Genomic DNA, 23330 nt, shown 5'->3' on the forward strand with positions numbered 1-23330 from the left:
CTGTATATGCCCTAATGTCTCTCAGCTTATAAGTATGAACCCTATGTGGCATATATGATTTGAGTAGTATGTGCATGCAGCCTTTGTTGTTAAAAACATCTTGATAGTATCCCGAGTAAGTAGGTATGTTGTTACAATCCACAGGAGACGTGCAACAAATCCTGCCAGTATTGTCTGAAATATGTACCAGTTTAAATTAAGCAGTTGGTTGAACATACGGAAAATAAAGATTATACGAATATTAACAAAAGACCTATTATTAAACAATGCTATTTAAACAAACAGCAAAAGTTGTTGCAGGTGTGAAGAGAGAAAAGAAAGGAGAATCTCAGATACAAAGAAGTACTTGTTATAGAGAAGTCAAGAATGTCAGTTGTATGTTACTATTCAGAAATGTGTTTGAAAGGTTGAGAGAATATGCAATATAAATTTGGTAAGATAAACAACACAACTAATTGATTTATTTCTTTCTAGGTAAAAAGTCTGCTCTGAATGTTGAAAACACTGGAGTAAGCAAGGAGCTGGCTACAATGTACAATCACATGAATAATATACAGGATGTGAAAACATTTCAAATATTGGTGTTGCTTCTCCGTTTGAGACAGTTATGTTGCCATCCAGGACTGATCAAGGCTGTAAGTGCAATTACAGGTTTTTTTCCCCCCCCTTCCCATCTTCTATATGAAGTAGTCTTATAAAACAAAAGTACACAGAGTAATAAAGCAGGTAAGACCTTGTGCTCCTCAATAAATAAAGCCCTGTTCCACTCTAAAGCAACGATTCAAACAAAAATAATCCTTGTCATCTGAACTGAATCGTTGTTTGACCGAGAGTGGAAAGAACCCAAATGCAAGCATTAAAATACCTCTGAAACTTACACCACTATCTCTTGATTATATGGTGCTGCTAACGGGGTGATGTCACTTGAGATTCTAACTTGTATCAGTTGTGTGACATCACAGGATTCACATCCACAAATGCAGGAAATTGGTAGTGTGCCAGCTCTCATCTACTGTGCTGTGATTGAAGTGCAAAAGGTGAATGGAGACCACAGAGACAGTGGTGCCTGGGGATGAACACTTTAGTCATCAGAGAACTAAAAAAAAAAAAAAAATTATAACTCTTTAATGGGATAGGTGATTCTGGTGGTAATCTCTGCTTAACTTCTGTCCCTTGTTTTTTTTACTTCTGTAAGGTCCTTTATAGAGATGTTTGTTCCTCTTCAACTTAACCACCTAGTGTGGCATTGTCTATCATATTTCTTGCAGTTGTGGCATGTCATATATTGGTCAGACAATCAGGACTGTGCAAGACCAGTGTATTGAACATAAGCGTCACATGCGCCTACAACAGCCAAGCAAATCCGCTATTGCAAAACATTGCCTTGACACCGGTCATCGTATGGAATACAACAACACTGAGATTCTGGCTTGCATGTCCAGCTATTGGGATAGTGTTATTAAGGAAGCTGTTGAAATCAAACTATCAAGCAACCTTATAAAGAGAGATGGTGGATTTTGTTTAAATGCTGCTTGGAATCCGGCTCTGTCTCTCATCAAAAAACAGAGGGACAGAATTAATGCTACCTCACCTGTTGATTAATAGTCACTATCGATATTTCTGATGTTGGTTATCTTTGGTTGTGTGTTGACTCTGTGGTTACTTGTTCTGTGTGTGGTATCTTCCTTGTTTTTCCTCTGTGAGCCGAGGTATTAAATTCCCTTGCACATTGCTTCCTTCTTGCGGTTGTGCCTTGAGAATGGCAGGGTGTGCTCCTGTCAAAATATCGGTGGTGGTCGACGACGTCACCTGGCAGCAAACCCATTAGTTATGTGAACATTCAATTCGCTGGGAAAAGTTAAGGTCTCCTCTACGGGGAGGAAATGTATCATTGCCTGTGAAGGTTGGATAAACTTCGCAGCAGTAGAGTAAGGTTGGAATGTGCGTTATCGTTTTTATTGAAGTGTCAAAATCATAGTGTGGCTCCAACGTATGCTAAGGTTGTGCATCATATTAATTCTCCTGCCACCAATCGCATCAAGCAATGTGCTGGTTTAGCTCTTGTTCATGAAAGGATCCACTATACTCGCCGTCACTTAGATTTTGTTTCTAAGGAATTATTTCATCTTCATTTAGTGATGGCGTCTAATGTTTCTGAATTTTCTTGAGGTTGGGTGGACGGTGCCTCTTGGTTGCAGTCTGACTGGGAATTTCAATCCGTAAATGCTCGTCATTCGTGAAGTTTGAACGTTTCTTTAGTAGCTCAGTGTCTAATTCTAATTTTAATTCTCGACGTTCTGTGATCAATCTCACGGAGAAATCGTTTGCCAACACAGCTTTGTCTGTGCTGGGGAAAGGTTTGAATTTCGCACCAACGCCTAAGAGTTTGCCAGTTATTGATTTTATTAGGTCTATTGAACAGGCTGTTTATAAACTACCTTCCTAGGCTGCAGAAGAGGTTAGGAGGGAAGCTTGTCGTGTGTTGACTGGAGCCCATCCACCCAAGTGTAACATTACAGCAGCTGAGGTGGCTGCTTTACGTTCACTGAGAATATATCCTGATACTGTTATTTTACCTGCGGACAAGGGAAATGCCACGGTTTTGTTGAACAAGCACGATTACATTCAAAAGATGTAGTGTCTACTTTCTGATTCGGCGTATCGCAAAATCAGTGCTGACCCTACTAAGAGTGTTGAGAGAAAGACTAATAACCTCCTGAAGAAAAGTTCTTTGTCACAGGAAACTACCAAGAGTCTTAATTCTTACTGTACTGTACCACCTAGATTATATGGCCTCCCTAAGGTCCATAAAGAGACTGTTCCGTTGAGGCCTATTGTTTCTAATATTGGCGCTCCGACATATCGTGTAGCTAAACATCTTGCTAGTTTGTTGAGCCCACTAGTAGGTAGGTGTGAGCACCACATTAAGAACTCTGCAGGTTTCTTATGTCGATTGCCGGGATTGCGTTTGAATGACTCTGATATTTTAGTCAGTTCTGATGTAGTTTCTCTTTTCACTTGCGTTCCTCTCTCTGATTCATTGCAGCTAATTGAGGTTAAGCTTGGTGTCGGCTTAACAAATTTGTTTTGACATGTCCTGACTTCCACTTACTTTTTATTCAATGGTCAGTACTACGAACAGACTGATGGAGTTGCAGTGGGAAGCCCGTTGTCACCTATTGTGGCCAATTTGTTTATGGAGGACTTTGAGGAACGTGCATTGGAGTCTACATTCAGCCCAAGGCAAGACATCGATATCTTCATCTTCAAGCCATTTTTGAAACATCAGACTCTCGTCACCTAGGTCCTCATACATTCTAATCCATTCTGTCTCTAGCATCTCAGTGTACGTATTAGAGTTCGTTCTAGTTTCACCCAAGCAATTCATGATTTACCTTTAGTGGCGTAAGGCAGTCCCTTCGTGGTCGCTGGAAGTGAAGCAATTAAGGAGCGTCAGCGAGCTCTACAGCAGCATAGGTGACACTCTTTCCTGGAGCACCTCATAGCCTTTAAATGGCTCCGTGGCCACATTCGCCAACTTATCAAATGATGGAAGCAGGAGTGTTGGGATAAATACGTCTCAACCATTGGGTCCCATACGTCACTTTTCCAAACCTGGGCAAAGATCAAACGTCTTTTCGGGTACCAGGCCTCAACAGCTGTCCCCGGTGTTACCATAAATGGCGAGTTATGTACCGACGCAAATGCGATTGCCGAGTGCTCTCCTGAGCACTTTGCTCGAGCCTCTGTGTCGGAGAATTACTCCCACCCCCCAGCCTTTCGCACACTCAAACGGCGGCTGGAAGGGAACGCATTCTCATTCACTACATGTTGAGGTGAATCCTATAACGCCCCATTTACAGAGTGGGAAGCTCCTCAGTGCCCTTGCACATTGCCCCGACACAGCTCCCGGGCCTGATAGCATCCACAGCCAGTTGATTAAACATCTCTCATCTGACTACAAACAACATCTTCTAGTCATCTTCAACTGGACCTCGTGCGATGGCATCTTTCCATTGCAATGGCGGGAGAGCAGCATCATTCCGGTGCTCAAACCTGGTAAAAACCAGCTTGATGTGGATAGCTATCGGCCCATCAGCGTTCTTTGTAAGCTGCTGGAACGTATGATATGTCGGCGGTTGGGTTGGGTCCTGGAGTCACATGAATTGCTGGCTCCATGTCAGGGCGGCTTCCGCAAGGGTTGCTGTACCACTGATAATCTTGTGTCCAACAAGTCTGCCATCCGAACAGCCTTTTCCAGACGGCAACACCTGATTGTCGTCTTTTGTGATTTACGTAAAGCATATGACACATCCATCTTGGCGACATCATATCTGTGCCACCTTGTATGAGCGGGGTCTCCGGGGACCACTCCAGATTTTTATCCGAAACTTCCTGTCGATCCGTATTTTCCGTGTCCAAGTTGGTGACTCCCATAGTTCCATCCATATCCAGGAGAATGGAGTCCCGCAGGGCTCTGTATTGAGTGTCTCTCTATTTTTAGTGGCCATTAATGGTCTAGCAGCAGCTGTCGGGCCCTCCGTCGCACCTTCTCTGTATGCAGACGACTTCTGCATTTCATACTGCTGCTCCAGCACTGTTGTTGGTGAGTGGCGCCTCCAAGGAGCCATCCACAAGGCACAATCATGGGCTCTAGCCCACGGCTTCCAGTTTTCAGCTGCAAAGTCATGTGCCATGCACTTCTGGCGGCATTGTACCTTTCATCCGGAACCCGCACTTTACCTTAATGACGATCCACTCACTGTAGTGGAGACATATCAATTCCTAGGACTGGTTTTCGATACTTGATTGACTTGGCTCCCTCATCTTCGTCAGCTTAAGCAGAAGTGCTGGCAGCACCTCAACAACCTCCGTTGCCTGAGCAACACCAATTGGGGTGCAGATTGCTGTATGCTGCTGCAGCTCTACAGAGCCCTTGCCCAATCCCAGGTTGACTATGGGAGTGTGGTTTAGGGTTCGGCAGCGCCTACAGCATTGCATTTACTCGACCCTGTGCAACACCGTGGGGTTCGATTTGCGACAGGAGCTTTTAGGACAAGTCCAGTGACCAGCCTACTGGTGGAGGCTGTTGTCCCTCCACTGCAGATCAGACGTGTGCAACTGCTCGCCATTTATGCAGCACACATTCATTGTTCCCCTGAGCATCCGAATTACAGTCTCCTTTTCCCGCCTGTGGCATTCCAACTCCCGCATCGGCGGCCCAGATCGGGACGAATGATTGCGGTTCGCGTGCAGTCCCTTCTCTGCGAACTGGAGTCCTTCGCTTCGTCTGGACCTTTTGCATGGCCCTAAGGACTCCGTTAACCCCGCCGCTCTCCGCTGTCACGTCCTCTCGATTCTTGATGTGTTCCGGGCTCTGAAATGGTTTACACTGACTGCTCAATGGCTGATGGTCATGTAGGCTTCACATGTGTTCATGGAGGACATATTGAACAGCACTCCTTTCCAGTTGGCTGCAGTGTTTTCACTGCAGAGGTGGCGGCCATATCTTGTGGTCTTGAGTGCATTCGCTCATGCCCTGGCGAGTCATTTCTCCTGTGTACTGACTCATTGAGCAGCCTACAAGGTATCGACCAGTACTACACTCGCCACACTCTTTTAGCTTCCATTCAGGAGTCCATCTATGCCCTGGAACAGTCCTGCCATTCCATGGTGTTTGTGTGGACCCCAGGTCACGTCGGAATCCCTGGCAACAAATTTGCCGACAGGCTGGCCAAACAGACGAAGTGGAAACCATTTCTGGAGATAGGCATCTCTGAAGCTGACCCGCGTTCTGTCTTACACCACAGGGTTTTCTGGCATTGGGAGACAGAATGGCATAACAGCATGCACAACGAACTGTGTGTCATTAAGGAGACTATGAATGTGTGGAAGTCTTCCATGCAGGCCTCTCCCAGGGAATCAGTTGTCCTCTGCATTGGCCATACCTCTGATGCATGGTTACCTACTCCGTCGCGAAGACCCACCTCAGTGTCGCTGTGGCTCCCAAATGACAGTTGTCCACCTCTTGCTGGACTGCCAACTTTTAACTTTTCCAGCACCCTAATACTTCTATGTAGGTTTTAGCGCATGTCCTTTGTCCCTCTGTGTCCTCCACCCTAGTGCTTTTAGGGTGGAGCTTTTAATGTGTTACAGAGTGGCTGGCTTTCTGTTTTTATTCTCGTGGTTGGCCAGCCACTGTAATCTGCTTTCATGATTTACTCTCCCTGATTTTGGCGAAGAACATTGTATTGCATTCTGAATGATAAATGAATTGTTTTCAGCAAACTTCATTAGGATAATCAGCTTATCTTCCCTTAGATCACGTTTAAATGTTGTTTTCCTGTCCTGTTTTGTTCCTTTTAGTGCTTGTTGCCTTCCCTTCATTCTTGTGGATTTTCCTTTCTGTCCGTTTTATTCTCAAACTTGTGACATTGTTTTATTAGGAACAAGGGGCTTATGACCTCGTAGTTTGGGCCCTTCTCCCGCCTTAAAACCAACCAACCAACCACCTTTTACAAATTATTTGTCATTGAACAATACTAGAACAGTACTGAGAATTTACACACCACACCATATTCAGCTAGCTGGCTATGGCCAACTATTGGACCAATTCACATGGTGTCTGTTGAAAGTTGTACCAACTTCGGGAGGAGGGGAATCATGTACGTTGTGTTTAAACATGAGATGCTGACAACTTTCCAGACCATCCTCATACCTGCCTGTAATTTGTCTCTGTTGTTCTATTTGTTGTATTCTTTGTAAACTACATCCCCCTCCTCCCCCCTCCTCTTGCTATTGCTACTACTGTTCCCACTATTCATCTTACAGTTATTTCTAAGTATTTTATCCATTATTAAATGTAAGACTTCATATAACCTGTGTGGTAATGACAACAATGTAAAATATGTAGAGTGCCTGGTTAGATGAAAGAGGAGGCCCGATAGTGATGTTTGTAATCTCCTTGGGCTATTTATTGTACAATTTTATTCCTTGATGGAGAATGCTGTTTTGAGTTTTATCTTTCTCCTTTCTTGTGTAAGTTCAGTCCAGATTCTGTTCCGTGGTCAAGGATATAGCTGTTTCTGCAGTAATTACCAAGATTATTTTTTATGCACGTAGCTGATTGGCAATTTTCTCATTTGGTGTGATTAAAATCCCAAGGGTTTTAAACAGACCTTGACAGTGACCCCTACCACTATTTTTATTATTCGTAAGGCCCTCTTCTGTAGTTTGAAAACTATATTCACATTTTATGCTTTCAAACATAGGAATTATAGAGCCAACCAGTTGCAAGTATCTGTTTGGTACATTTACCTACGTTTCAACCCCTACTAAGGATGTCTTTATCAGAATGAAATTTTGAGAAACTGTAAAATTACGTTGCAGGAAAGCAGTGTTCAGAATTTAGAGCAGCTCTGAATTCTGATCATTGCTTTCTTGCAATATAATTTTATGATTTCTCAGAATTTCATTCTGATGAAGGCACCCTTAGTAGGTGTCGAAACCTAAGTCAATGTACCAAACAGTTATTTGCAACCGGTTGGCTGTATAACTCCTAAGTTTGACACTTACGTACAGTTGCTGAGAAACAGCCATTTTTAAAACTGTAATTTTGTACTTTTGTCTCCCAGGAAGGAATTCTGTAGCTAAGATTTGAGTATGCATCCTAAATAATGCATAACTAAAAGGTAGTAGTCATTATACACTGGTGACAGGATGCTAAGGGCATAACATGCTAATTAGATTGTAAGTATCTTCGCATGTTTAAACCACTTAAAATGAGAATCAGTACTCATTCATTTAACAGTCTTTATGTCTCTCTTTGGACTGAAATTGGTGGCATTTGTTGTCTTTATACTCAATTTATCTTCATTACATTGTTGTTTCAACAGTTTGCAACAAATGATTATTTTCCCTAGTCCCTGGTAGAGTATGTCCAGGTTTAAATCTTTCTTTTTATTTTGTTTGATTTTTTTCTTTTCTGATGAAAGTAAATTTAATGCCATGAATACTTGGTAGAAAAGTGAAACTCGGTTATAAATGTAAGAAGCTGCTGTGCCTATTGATTGGTTGTTACAAGCTTGCTCTCCCTACTAACCCCCCATCCCCTTTCCCGTTTTTTAAAAAAATCTCCAGTCTCATTACAAGGTGACTTTCCATGACTTGTACCAAAGAAATTCCATTCTGTCATCATTCCTGAGTCTCTTTTATGACAGTACAAATCGAGAAACTTATCATAACTGAAAGAATGAATGTGGGATATCTGAGCAAACTGTGATTTTACATATTTGATCTGCCCCTTGATGGAAACATACACAGTAATTACGTGATGTTGCAGAAGTCACTGACAGTCAAAGACTAATAGATTCCATTTCCTGATTTTGGCGAAGAACATTGTATTGCATTCTGAATGATAAATGAATTGTTTTCAGCAAACTTCATTAGGATAATCAGCTTATCTTCCCTTAGATCACGTTTAAATGTTTTGAGATGCAAGCTGGTATTTTTCTGTATGATGGTGGGATGACAAACTCCAAATTTTTGTTGCTACTACTACAAAAATTGCTTTGTGTCCAGGTGTCTTGATCGGTGTAGACCCATTGCTTGTACACAATAATTTCCTAAGGAACGTGCTCTATAAAATAGCTGGCAACTGCAAATGTTACAGCTTCAGACCCAGGACATTTTTCACAGCAGATATTAAGCTGTCATTCTGAGAAGCTCCTTATTGTTTTCATTAATCACTGCTCCACTGAGTGTAAGCGTGACATTCTGAAAAAAAAAAAACACACACACACAAAGAGAGAGAGAGAGAGAGAGAGAGAGAGAGAGAGAGAGAGAGAGAGAGAGAGAGTGAGTGCAGGCATTCCAGGTGATCAAACTGTTACTCATCATTAATTTTACAGAATTTTGAGAACCATATTTCTCTGCCCCTTTCGATTCCTGTAGCACGTACACATTTTCCGTGAAAAGCAAAGCAATGATCTTTACTGCATGTATATGTTTGTGCCTGAAAGCCTAACTGCCCCCTCCCCTCCCTCCCCCCTCTCCAGGACATACTCTCCTAAATTCATCGTCTTAAAAACAATTTTTCACTCTACAAGTGATTTCTACTGGTAATATCTTCTTTGTTAATTTTCAGCAAGTGGCTGCAATGCCCTTCTCTGCCTTAAGCTTTCAAGCACACTTTACCATCCTTTCTCATAAACTTTTGGCCACAGTCTTCATCAGAAAAAGAGGAACACAATACAATTCATTTACATAGCTAAACACACCTCATGAACATGACCACCAGCTCTGTCAGCTCAGGGACAAGTTGCCAGAGTGGGTGGTCATGTGTGCGTGAAGTGTGCTTCACTTGTGTGAATGAATGCTATGTTGTTCTCTTTTTCTGACAAAGTCTGTGCCCTAAAGCATATGTGTAAGCGTCTTTTAATTGTGCCTCTCTGCAACTTACTGTGTTACCTTTGTGGTATGTAGCAATCAGTCTTTCCTACATTGTTAGTATTCCTACCTAGAAGGTCCATTTTTTTATTTTACCATCCTTTCTGATATTTCAAAATCTGCTGCTGTTTCTCTGATTGTCAAACTTATAGGTTCCAAGTTACAATTTGTGTCTGTTCTTTATTATTGGATTCCTGCATGTTGCCATTCATTTCAGTCAGAAAATGTGCACACTCAGTGCAGTTTCCACATTGCTTACTTTTATTGGCTCGTTCAGTTTGCCATTTCACACTCGTAGCATTTACAACATGATATTCAATTGTAGTCTGTGCCCTTTGAATTTTCTGCTTCAAATACTGAAGCTCATCTTTGGTACTTACAGCTCATTTCAGTTGTGAAATATCAACTAATGATAAAACTTTGTCCAGATATTTATTTAATGCAGTCTTTCAAGCTGGACAAATTATCTGATTTGGCTTTATATTATGAAGATGTTGCTTCTTTGTCTTCTTCAGAGCACAAGCCTTATTTCCTGTTTTAATATCAACTGCCCAAATTCCTGTCTTCAAATTATAGTACTTTTTGCCACAGGAATTAAATCATTTTTCTTGTAAACTCTCATATTTAGTCAAAAGCAAGCCTTCATAGCATAGACAAACTTGAGATGTGTTGTCCAGTTTTGCTTCATTGGAAGAACTCTTGTTCGCATTCACCAAAATCCATAAACAGTTTCAGGCAGCCTTGTTTTTGTGTGGAAAATTACATGACACTTTGAAGCTCCACCTCCTTGCTATGTTGAGCAAGGAGGTAAGCTGCTTCCTTGTGTGTCCATTTCTACTCAATCGCAAAAGTATTACCTCCAAAATGCCGTTGGCTCAAATTGCAATTGAATGAAATTGTGCAAATTTTACACCACCAGAATAAAACATTCAATGAAGATATATGCACATAACTAAACAAGTATTAAACAAAACTAGTATTATTGTAAATACAGATCAGATTATAAGTGTTTCATTGTCTTGTAAAGCATATAAGAGCTACCTTTAGAGAAAAGAATCCACTCAGTACACGACAAACACAACAATAAAACACAGATAGTTTGAACAAGACTGTACAAGAATGAAACTAACATAATTATTGCCAATTGTTAAAGCAGCTATTGACATGAGATTTTCTGCACATTGTGTACCTTATGGTATTTTCCACATGAAATTAGTCAGTTAAATAGCTACAGTTTTATATTTGTATAAAAATGCTGAAATGCAAACTTACTTTTAAACTTACAGCTATTTAACAAACTAATGTCACATAAAAAACCACAAGTTACACATTTAAGAGAGAATTAAATACTGTACGATATTGATTATGAACATTTTTATCATGCATGGCATTGTTCGACATGTAGTGCTCTTTGTTTGGGAAGAATTTTTGATAAGACAGGCCCCAAAAAATTATGGTTTTCAAATACTATTACCTCAAATTATTAGAACTACAAAAAAGAAAGGTCTATCCTTTTTACTTCATTCCTTATTCCATTTCATTTTTTACAAAAAGAATTTAATAGAGCTGAACACATTAGAGATGTTTAAAACAACAGAAAAGATTGAAACTTCTGGTCAGGTTAAACCTGTGTGCTGCATGCTGAAACTCAAATTCATAACCTTTGTCTTTCATGGCGCATGTGCTCTTCTTAGAGTGTTAGTCCTGTAAGTTCTGTGAAATTTGGAAGGTAGGAGATTAGGTACTGGCAGAAATAAGGTTGCAAGGACAGGTTGTGAAACATACTTTGATAGCTCCATTAGTAGATTCATTACCTGAGAAAGGCAATGGTCCCAAGTTCAAGTCTTAGTCTTGCACACATTTTTAATCTGCCAGGAAATTTCATATCACTTCACATTCAGCTGCAGTATAAAAATTCCGTTCTTGAACAAAAAATGACTACTTATTTGCAGGTTTTGGGTTGTGAAGGAGGAACACTTAGAATGGAACCTGGATCAGTGTGGTGATGTGTATTCTTGGTTGTTGAGTGCAGTATTTGTGTGATGCCTAGTAATTGACTCAGAGTAATATGGAGGCAGCCAGGTATCAGTACACATACTCAGGCGCACTGTGCCTCAGTTACTTTCTGTAATGTTTGAGCTCATTATCATTTATGAATGTCAGATACCTTTCATCACTATCCATCAAGGGTAATCTGAGAGCTGTGTTGTATGAGCACAGGTTCCTCCAACTTTATTTTCTATATGATAATGCATGAGACACCTTGCCCACCATGTGAACACAATCCTGCAAGATACTTGACTCAGCATGTTACAGATCAATTGAAACCTGCAGTGCATTGTTGCTGGAACTCTCATTGCACACAAGGTGACTTCAGGAGTGCTGCTCTCGAGGAGTTGAACAGGCTTGAGCAAACAAAGTGTGATATCGTGTGACGGGGGTGGGAGAGTCATAAGTTTTGTGATGTTAAATGTATAAATCTAAAGTATCACAACCCTATAAACTTCAGCTCTAATAAAATACTTCAAAATATTACTAACTGATCAACATTATTAAATAAGGTTTACATTTGTTCGCATCAGTTTTTGACACATGGCAGCACCACAAGTTCACACTTGCTGCAGCTACAATGCTGCCCATTGGCGACCTTTGATGTACGTGAAACGCCGATACTGCGTTTGAAGTGTTGACAAAAATAGCCATTGTGTCAATTTTGTGTTGTCAAAACAACTAGAACCAGTGGGCATAAAGTTAAGTTAGTGTTTTATATTATTTTAATTTTTTTGTTCTCCCCACTAAAAATATATTTAGCGTTCTGTGGCTGATTGAAGAACAGAATAACCTATAACAACAAGTTTGGTTGTTTTATTAACTACTTACTATAAAGTAATTTCGGCCAGTTTCAGTGCTGTTTTCACTACACACACACACACACACACACACACACACACACACACACACACACACACAAAGGATAGTTCCTGTCTGCACAGCTCAGAAAAGCTGGTGGTGGTGGTGGTGGTGGTGGGTCCAGTAGACACGGGTTGTGAAGCACTCATTGAAATCTCACCTGTTGTGCCACTGGGTGGTCCATCATGTTTATGTACCAGTTTGGCAGTGGCCATTCATTCTAGCTGACTTCTAGTTGGTTGTCATACCAATGTAAAACGCTGTGCAGCAGTTGCAGTAGATCTGATATATAACATGGCTGCTTTCACAGGTCGCCTAGCCTGTGATGGGGTGAGATAAGCTTATGACGGGACTGGAGTAGGTGGTGCTGGGTGGGTGGATTGGGCAGATCTTGCATCTGGGTCTTCCACAGGGGTGTGATCCCTATGGCAGGGAACTGGGGGTGGGAGTGGCATAGTGATGGACTAGGATGTTGTGGAAGTTGGGTGGGTGGCGGGAAACCACTTTGGGAGTATGTCCCTCATTTCAGGGCACGATAATAGATAATCAGAGCCTTGACAAAGGCCGTTGTTCTGTCGTTCCAGTCCAGGGTGGTATTGGGTGACAAATGGGATGCTTCTTTGTTATTGATTTTTGGAATGGATGTGAGGATCATGTGTTTGTTAGGATATGGCATGAGGGATCTGGTTGTGAATTATGTCTGGAGGTTATTGCCTGACTGAGAAGGCCTTTGTGTGGCCTTCAGCATACTGGCCAAGGGAGTTCTCATCACTGCAGATGTGTCAACCATGGGTGGCGAGACTGTGAGAGGCAGTTTTTGGTGTGGAACAGGTGGCAGCTGTTAAAGTGCAGGTACTGTGGTGATTGGCGGGTTTGATGTGGACCAAGGTGTGGATGGAGCCTTCTGAGAGGAGATCAACGTATAGTTAGGTGGCACGATGGATGGGAAAGAAGGTATTGATGTGAAAGAAGGTATTGAGGCTGTGGAGGAATGAGGATAAGGTGTCCTGGCCTTGGGTCCAGATTACAAAAATGTCTTCAATAAGCCAGAAAAAGACCATGGGTTTCGAGTTTTGGGAAGCTAGGAATGTTTCGTGTAGGTGGCCCATGGAGAGGTTGGCATTAGAGGGTGTCATGCAGGTGCACATGGCTGTGACACGAATTTATTTGTATACCTTCCCTTCAAAGGTGAAGTGTTTATGGGTTAGGATGTATTTGGTTAGGTATATGAGAAATGAAGTGGTGGGTTTGGAATGACGTGCATACATGCCTGAAGGAACAAACACTGCTCGCGATCAACAGATCTATAAAATAGAAGAAACGTTTTCCCGGTCTGGCACAAATTGTTATATGTCACCAATAAACTGTGAAGCTGAAGTCCGATAGTGTTCATGATGTGAACACACATCTTCGGTTCCATACAGCTGTAGATGGCACAAGTGTCCGTTGTGAGAGGTAGTGTTCAGTCGCAGCAAGGCCGTGGGCGTGAGGGATGTTGGTTTATAAGGAGGTTGCATCAACAGTGACAAGTAGGGATCCAGGAGGTAAGGTTGTGGGGATGCTAGGTTTTGGAAAAACGGTTGGAGATGTTGATCAACAAAGGCCAGGATTCTTTGTGGGGGCTGTGTAACCAGCCACAATGGGGTTACCAGGATTGTTAGGTTTGTGGATTTTGGGGAGCATGTAGAAGATGGGTGGGGTTCTCGTTGGGGTGAGTAGGGTGATGGGTTCAGGGAAAAGCTTCTGTGAAGAGCCTAGGGATGGGATTAAAGGTTGTTTTGGACATCTAGGATGGCGTCACTTTGGCAGAGCTTGTAGATGGAGGTGTCAGACAACTGGCGTAGGCCCTCTGCCAGGTAGTCACTCCTATTCATCACAACAATGGTGGAACATTTGTCTATCAGGAGGATGATCAGGTCAGGATCCATTTTTAGGTAGTGTAGAGCAGACCATTCTTCTATTTAAAGGCTGTTGTTCTTAGGAAGGGACCTGGGTAAGGATGGTGAGGCCAAGTTGGAAGTTAGGAAGTCCTGGAAGGTGACCAGGGGATGGTTTGGTGGGATTGTGGAAAGGTCATGGCTGAGTGGTGGTATGAATTGGGACAGACAGGGTTTGATGTTAGGATTGGATTTGCTTTGGTTGAAAGTGTTGGTGGCAAAGAATTGTTTCCATTGTGGTCAGCAGGAGAAGGGGAGTAGATCTTTCACAAATCCAACATGGTTAAACTTGTGAATAGAGCTGAATGTGAGGACTTTGTATGGGACTGAAATTTCTGGGGGGAGGGGGAGCTGAGGATTTTGGCGGTGAGGTTAACAACAGTGTTCTGGGATTGTTTCAACTCTGGATTTTGTGGAGTGTTGGTAGGAATTTTTGGAGGACGTGGTAGGTTGCAAAGATCAGCTAGGCAGGGTCTGGGCACTATAAGGGATTGACAAAGAGGACACTGTGGCTGGAATGGGGGTTGGATAGTGGTGCCCCAAGGTGAGGGTATTCAACATTTTATATGTTTACTTTCAATTACAGGAAGAAACAAAACAGGACATACCAGAAGACACTAAAGATGTTAATTTACAATCGATTGAAAGCCAGTTAGTTCAGACAGTACCTAAATCAGTGCCTAGTCAGTACACTTAAGATGAAGCAACAAAAAAAAAAGCATTAAGGAAATATGTTAAAGGTGACTCTTAAAAACTTAATTTGACCTAGAAAACTGTGAAAGTAATTTTGACTTGGCAGCCGCTTTTAAAATTTGAAATACTATTGGTTGGCCTATAGTAGAAGAAAATCAGTCCAGTGTACTTGACGTCATCTCGGAGATTGCACGTTTTTGTGGTGTAGCTTATGGTTCGTGTCACACTGAAATTATAAGGTACTGCAAAACATTGGACAACTATTAGGTTCGCATTCGGGAGGACGACGGTTCAATCCTGCGTCCGGCCATCCTGATTTAGGTTTTCCGTGATTTCCCTAAATCGCTCCAGGCAAATGCCAGGATGGTTCCTCTCAAAGGGCACGGCCGACTTCCTTCCCCGTCCTTCCCTAATCTGCTGAGACCAATGACCTCGCTGTCTGGTCTCCTTCCCCAAAACAACCCCCAACTATTAGGTAAACTAGGCTATACTACTAGTCGATCAGGGTTATACTCAAGACTTATTCCCAGAAAAGTCAATACCGAAGAACAAAAAAAGCACATGGTAACTGTTCCTGTTAAATTGTGCAATCAAGACTCTTGCTACACATGAAGCTTAAAGATGACCAATTCTATACAGGTACGATAAGGAACCTTGAATCTTTAGCTTTAGTTTTAGGCCTTGGCCAAGTATTGTTTTTATCAAGGAATGATGAAGCACTTGTGCCATTATGTATTGAAATAGCGAAAGCTCAAGCACCAATAATAATGCGTCTTGGCTACTGTGTAAATTTGCCAGTTCCTGATTTTGTTGTTACCGAAAAACAAACTTATTCACTGTATTTATGCAGATGTTGTAATAAAGATAGATGGTGAAGGGATCTTGAAGCTTTGACACCTCTGTGCCTACATTTGTAGCGAAAAACATTCTTCCTCTAATGCAGAGATTCATTCCACAGATATACATAGACTTTCTGAATTGCCTGCATTCAAAATTTAATGATAACTCAAGAATAATACTTTGTAAAATCTGCGTTTATCTTTATTAGTGATCGTGTTTCTGATGAAAATCCAAGATATGAGCAAATTATAGTTCCAACTGTTCAACATTTTAAAGATTTTGACTTTGATGCTATTTACATTACCACATATGCTCCAGAAAGAAGCAACAGCAGAAGAGTGGAGCAACAAATGGTGTCTCTTAGTTCTTAACTTGCTATTGTATTAACACATGACTATTTTGTTTCACATCTTGATTCCAGCGATCAAACTATTGACTTGGAGCTAGAAAAACGGAACTTTGAGGGTGCAGGCATCATCTTGGCTAATATTTGGAGCCAGTTGGTCATTTATACTATTTTCCTCTGGTTGACAAATACATTCTGCAAACAGATACCTCACTGAATATTGTACAGGCTAGGACATTGGAAAATGATGTTTCTTGGTACACAAATCATGTACATGAATCACAATATTTTTTACAAATTGTAAAATGGGAGTAGATCATTAGTTGTTGTGGTGTGTAATGATCTAGCCTGTGACGATTATTACAAGTGGGGTTTTTACTGCCACCTGCTTTGATTAAACAGACTTGAGACGGGTATGTACACACAGGAAAATTATGACTCCAAAGGTAAATTTGCTCCTCTGTTACTTCAGATATCTTCATGTCTCTGATCGTCACCCACATTTGAAGCAAGTTCTGTATGATCGCTGTTGCCCTAGTGTTAAGGCATGTTTATTTAAATGATCCTGTTCCATTTGTGGTCTACATTTTTCATCATACAAAGCCACTAACCAATACATGCAACCACATAAGAATCAACAATTGTTTTGCCCATCACAAAGATTTGATGCTATACAGTTGGATGAAGATGATGTGATCACATAAAATGTTCCTAACGTTATCCAAATCAAGAACAAAGTGACTGCTATGCCAGACACGAATAATATACAGGAATGAGTTCAAAGTTCAAGGACACAAGTTGATTAAATTATGTAGTGTTCATTTGTTTTGTTGTGTGTTATAAATTTTCTGAAATGTGTGATTCATTTAGGGTTTTATGAAAAACAGATTTTATATAGAATAATATAAACAATGTTGGAAGCACTGTTTTAATTTAATAATTTCTAAATTTAAAACTGCAAAATACGTGATATTACACCTATGGAGGGGAGTCAAACAAATGTGATCACCTGGGACAGATTTGGGAAGTCTTATTTCTTCCTTCCCTGAACCCCTTGATTCTACACCCACACACATTTGCATATATTCTTCTGGTTCAAAATTTTCTTCGGCAACTACAACACATTTTCTGCAGCATTGTGTAATTAAAGGCTACACAGTTTTCTACGGCAGTTGGTTTTTAGAGTTGTTAATTTTATTAAATTGTAACAAAGATGATGTGACTTACCAAGCGAAGCGCTGGCAGGTCGATAGACACACAAACTAACACAAACAAACACACAAAATTCAAGCTTTCGCAACAAACTGTTGCCTCATCAGGAAAGAGGGAAGAAGAGGGAAAGACGAAAGGATGTGGGTTTTAAGGGAGAGGGTAAGGAGTCATTACAATCCCGGGAGCGGAAAGACTTACCTTAGGGGGAAAAAAGGACAGGTATACACTCGCGCACACACACACACACATATCCATCCACACATATACAGACACAAGCAGACATATTTAAAGACAAAGTGTTTGGGCAGAGATGTCAGTCGAGGCGGAAGTGCAGAGGCAAAGATGTTGTTGAATGACAGGTGAGGTATGAGTGGCGGCAACTTGAAATTAGCGGAGATTGAGGCCTGGTGGGTAACGGGAAGAGAGGATATATTGAAGAGCAAGTTCCCATCTCCGGAGTTCGGATAGGTTGGTGTTAGTGGGAAGTATCCAGATAACCCGGACGGTGTAACACTGTGCCAAGATGTGCTGGCCGTGCACCAAGGCATGTTTAGCCACAGGGTGATTTCAGACAACACCACATACAAAGTTTGCTAAGGTAATCCCATTCCTGATATCCAGGCGGAGCTTCAAGGAATCCTCAGAACCTTAGGCCCCCTGCAAAACCTTTCACCTGACTCCATCAACCTCCTGACCCCACCGACACCCCGCACCCCTACCTTCTTCCTAAAATTCACAAACCCAATCATCCCGGCCGCCCCATTGTAGCTGGTTACCAAGCCCCCACAGAACGTATCTCTGCCTACGTAGATCAACACCTTCAACCCATTACGTGCAGTCACCCATCCTTCAACAAAGACACCAACCACTTTCTCGAATGCCTGGAATCCTTACCCAATCTGTTACCCCCGGAAACCGTCCTTGTAACCATTGATGCCACTTCCTTATACACGAATATTCCGCACGTCCAGGGCCTCGCTGCGATGGAGCACTTCCTTTCACGCCGATCACCTGCCACCCTACCTAAAACCTCTTTCCTCATTACCTTAGCCAGCTTCATCCTGACCCACAACTTCTTCACTTTTAAACGCCAGACATACCAACAATTAAAGGGAACAGCCATGGGTACCAGGATGGCCCCCTCGTACGCCAACCTATTCATGGGTTGCTTAGAGGAAGCCTTCTTGGTTACCCAGGTCTGCCAACCCAAAGTTTGGTACAGATTTATTGATGACATCTTCATGATCTGGCCTCACAGTGAAGAAGAACTCCAGAATTTCCTCTCCAACCTCAACTCCTTTGGTTCCATCAGATTCATCTGGTCCTACTCCAAATCCCACGCCACTTTCCTTGACGTTGACCTCCATCTGTCCAATGGCCAGCTTCACACGTCCGTCCACATCAAACCCACCAACAAGCAACAGTACCTCCATTATGACAGCTGCCACCCATTCCACATCAAACGGTCCCTTCCCTACAGCCTAGGTCTTCGTGGCAAATGAATCTGCTCCAGTCCGGAATCCCTGAACCATTACACCAACAACCTGACAACAGCTTTCGCATCCCGCAACTACCCTCCCGACCTGGTACAGAAGCAAATAACCAGAGCCACTTCCTCATCCCCTCAAACCCAGAACCTCCCACAGAACCACCACAAAAGTGCCCCACTTGTGACAGGATACTTTCCGGGACTGGACCAGACTCTGAATGTGGCTCTCCAGCAGGGATACGACTTCCTCAGCTCTCCAGCAGGGATACGACTTCCTCAAATCCTGCCCTGAAATGAGATCCATCCTTCATGAAATCCTCCCCATTCCCCCAAGAGTGTCTTTCCGCCGTCCACCTAACCTTCGTAACCTGTTAGTTCATCCCTATGAAATCCCCAAACCACCTTCCCTACCCTCTGGCTCCTACCCTTGTAACCGCCCCCGGTGTAAAACCTGTCCCATGCACCCTCCCACCACCACCTACTCCAGTCCTGTAACCCGGAAGGTGTACACGATCAAAGGCAGAGCCACGTGTGAAAGCACCCACGTGATTTACCAACTGACCTGCCTACACTGTGACGCATTCTATGTGGGAATGACCAGCAACAAACTGTCCATTCGCATGAATGGACACAGGCAGACAGTGTTTGTTGGTAATGAGGATCATCCTGTGGCTAAACATGCCTTGGTGCACGGCCAGCACATCTTGGCACAGTGTTACACCGTCCGGGTTATCTGGATACTTCCCACTAACACCAACCTATCCGAACTCCGGAGATGGGAACTTGCTCTTCAATATATCCTCTCTTCCCGTTACCCACCAGGCCTCAATCTCCGCTAATTTCAAGTTGCCGCCACTCATACCTCACCTGTCATTCAACAACATCTTTGCCTCTGCACTTCCGCCTTGACTGACATCTCTGCCCAAACTCTTTGTCTTTAAATATGTCTGCTTGTGTCTGTATATGTGTGGATGGATATGTGTGTGTGTGTGCGAGTGTATACCTGTCCTTTTTTCCCCCTAAGGTAAGTCTTTCCGCTCCCGGGATTGTAATGACGCCTTACCCTCTCCCTTAAAACCCACATCCTTTCGTCTTTCCCTCTCCTTCCCTCTTTCCTGATGAGGCAACAGTTTGTTGCGAAAGCTTGAATTTTGTGTGTTAGTTTGTGTTAGTTTGCGTGTCTATCGACCTGCCAGCGCTTCGCTTGGTAAGTCACATCATCTTTGTTTTTAGATATATTTTTCCCACGTGGAATGTTTCCCTCTATTATATTCATATTATTAAATTGTAAGTTATATTGCAGTTCTGATAAGCTCTCCCCCCCCCCCCCCTTTATATTGTTGCTGCAGATCAGCTATTGCATTATTAAGTTTTAATACCTGTGCTTAGGTTGATATTTGTTTTCTATTACAGATGCTGGAAGAAGATGCAAAGGAAGTAGATGGTATTGAGGATGATTCTGGCATTGATCAGGATATGCTCTCAAAGTTGAGCAACTTGAGTCTAACAGAAGCAAATACTGAAGATGCCATCACCAATAGTGATGCCAATGAAATAGAAAAAAAAGTACTTGTTGAAAGTAATCCTGTATTTGATCTGAAGAGATGCAGTTCAAAAGTAAGCATGTTGTTGCTGAATAGAAACAAAGTTTCTAATCAGCTAATTAATGTTTTCATTTCAACTTATTTATAAGTACAATGGAAAAAATGGTCACATCCATAATGATATTCTACTATGTTATTCTCAGTATGTTAGTAATAAGAGGAATGTCTATCATCTACATTAATGAATACTTTTATAGTATGTCAGGTTAACAAAATATAAATTGTTTCTGTGTACTGCTCATGAATTTTTATGTAAACAGCCAGATGTGTTTTATATATTTGGCAAGATGTCCTTAGTGGTTCTCAGTAAAATGTCTGATTAATTACTTGAAGATCAGGCAGTTTTCCCTGAAGTACTTTTTCCTGTAGAGTCACTTCAGTTTTGTAATCGAATGCATCGAACTGCTATTTTTGCTACTGCATATTGTATTAGGCTTACAGCCATGGAATCTTCACACTTCTCTCTGTTAGTTTTTTGAAGAATGTTGTTACTTTTGCCTCATATTGATGTCCTCTGTAACACATGAAATGAACATGTTATTATGCATGCTCTTTGGTTCAGCAACATTTAATACAGAAATCAGTATTCTTTTGTTTCACCATAGCTGGTTTCACATTAAATGATAACAGTGGGTGCTTATTTTCATGACAGAGTTCTCATGTAAAGTAAAGCATTCCCAGAAACAACCAAACTAACCATTAGCCTAATATCATGTGCATCACCAAAAATGGCATGTGAAATGTTATGCTATTAAATTATAGTGAGTATATGAAAAAGTATGACATTCAAGCAGTGTGTGATCTTCTAGTAATGAATTACACATTTTACTATCTTCTTCTTCTTCTTCTTCTTCTTCTTATTTTTGAGGCAAAATATGTCTGGGTGTATAAACAAAAATTCATGTGTGGCATGCAAAAAGGCATTTTCTCAGTAACTAGTGCAATTTATGTGTGCTGCAAAAAATAAGCACAACAAGAAGATTGTCACAAAATATGGTAGTAATCTTACTTAAATTTCCTCTCACACAAGTGAAAGGGTGCTGCAATCCATTGTGTGGACATGCGCAGTCACTTCATAGATTGCTCGTGCGTGGGCAAATTGCAGTGACCAGTCGCTGATCGCATGTGAATTACAGCGATCTGATGGATCGCATACAATTCGTTAATGCAGTATGGCTGCCTGGAAGGCTAGCTGTGATGTGTGGTAATATGGCTGTGACTTGTTTGTCTAGGTATTAAGCATTGTTGTGTTGTTTTGTTTAATTTCACCTTGCCCACATTGAATAAGAATATTATGTTAGAATTTATAGTTGTTCAGGAACCACGAATTACATTGTAGAGTGAGTTGCCATTTGTAGTGGGAAGTAATAGGTAATACACCCTCTGATTATGCAGTAATTAGCATTTTGGAGCACAAGATTTAGAAATAGTATTGATGGGAAGTTCACAGTTATAGTCACTATACACTCAGCTGAATCTGATGATTTTGTGATATTTATGAAACAATTTCATGCATTATTAAATTTATTAACTTCTAAACAGAATGATGTACCATAATATTAAATGGACTCTCCCTCGTACAGTTTATAATGAGTTATGATAATCATCACTGCCACTATTGATAACAATTCTACACTTTGAGATTTGCAAACAGGTTGTGTAAATACTCACAGTTAGTTTATAACACTAATGAATAAAAAAGAAATTAGTGACTAGTAAAGGAAAAATGAATTGTGTTAGTGCATTGGAAAGATGGACACAACACATTTGGCATCAGTGAAAAAAATAATATATACTGTAAAGTAATCAACACTTCCCAAGAAAAGGATTTCAAAACAACTTTAATTAATTACAATTCTAGTTTTTTTAACTATTTTTTTTCCAAATATTCATGTGGATATGATGATCAACTGCAACTGCTGTTAAACATACAAGTTCATTTTTCACAACAGAAATTCTCAATAAAATGGCTTTAGTAATAGCAGGTGAAATTGCTGATATTTAGTGGGATTGAGACAAGTGACTGATTGCAGCAGTAGTGCATGCGACATATTGCTGGGATCCAGCACTTGTATGTGCGACCCTTAAAAAATATAATTAAGAGCCCTAGATTGGGGGCAGGCAGGGGGGGAGAGGGTGGGTTGGGGTAGGGGAGGATGAACACTGATGATAGACATATTTAAAAGTGAAAACACAAATCATAGCTTTTGGAACTATTATTGTAGTTCTGTTATCTGCTCCTCCCACCCTGAGGTCTTGGTGACTTGCCACTCCATTCTAACCTTTCCCATCCTATCCCTTTGTCCTCCCTGAGGAACAAACTACTAGTTTCAGAAGCTGGTATTAATGTTTCCACTTTTAAATGCTCTAGTGGCAGTACTGAAAGTTTGCCTTCTTAAGCTAAGTAATGGCTATCCATGCGATTGCAATATTATAGTTTTCTCAGGTAAATTATCTGCTTCTTATCACTCATCTTAGAATATTCACTATTAAAATTTTAACACAAGTCTTTTTTGTCTTCTCTAAAAGCTTTGTAGACTGTTCTTTAAACAGTTGTATATATTGACAACAGCCTACAATACTCTTACTTTCATACAAATTTTGCTGTCGGTAATTAATTACAGTTTGAAAACATTAATAGCATTCATAATATTAGAAGGAGAAATGACTTATACTATCCGTTATTCTTCTTTAGTGCGACACTGAAAGGAGTGTGCAACTCAGCCATAAAAATCTTGTTTTTTTTTTTATCTATTACATAATAAAATTAACTTCGAATATAAATTGAGATCTTATCTGCTTCGCATTTACTTCATCTTCACAGAATATTTCTCTGTCCCCTTGTATATAGT

The 23330-nt window shown here is 41.2% G+C and overlaps 1 protein-coding gene across 1 annotated transcript in view; it reads left to right on the forward strand.

The window, feature by feature from the left end:
- LOC124711397 (transcription termination factor 2) overlaps positions 1 to 23330 on the forward strand; it is a 295179-nt gene that overhangs the window by 236985 nt on the left and 34864 nt on the right. The window contains exons 14-15 of the mRNA XM_047241451.1: positions 475 to 635; positions 20288 to 20491. Of these exons, the coding sequence (XP_047097407.1) occupies positions 475 to 635; positions 20288 to 20491 (365 nt within the window). The remainder of the gene's footprint in view (positions 1 to 474; positions 636 to 20287; positions 20492 to 23330) is intronic.

Source organism: Schistocerca piceifrons, chromosome 8 (genome assembly GCF_021461385.2).
Source record: "Schistocerca piceifrons isolate TAMUIC-IGC-003096 chromosome 8, iqSchPice1.1, whole genome shotgun sequence".
Lineage (NCBI taxonomy): Eukaryota > Metazoa > Arthropoda > Insecta > Orthoptera > Acrididae > Schistocerca > Schistocerca piceifrons.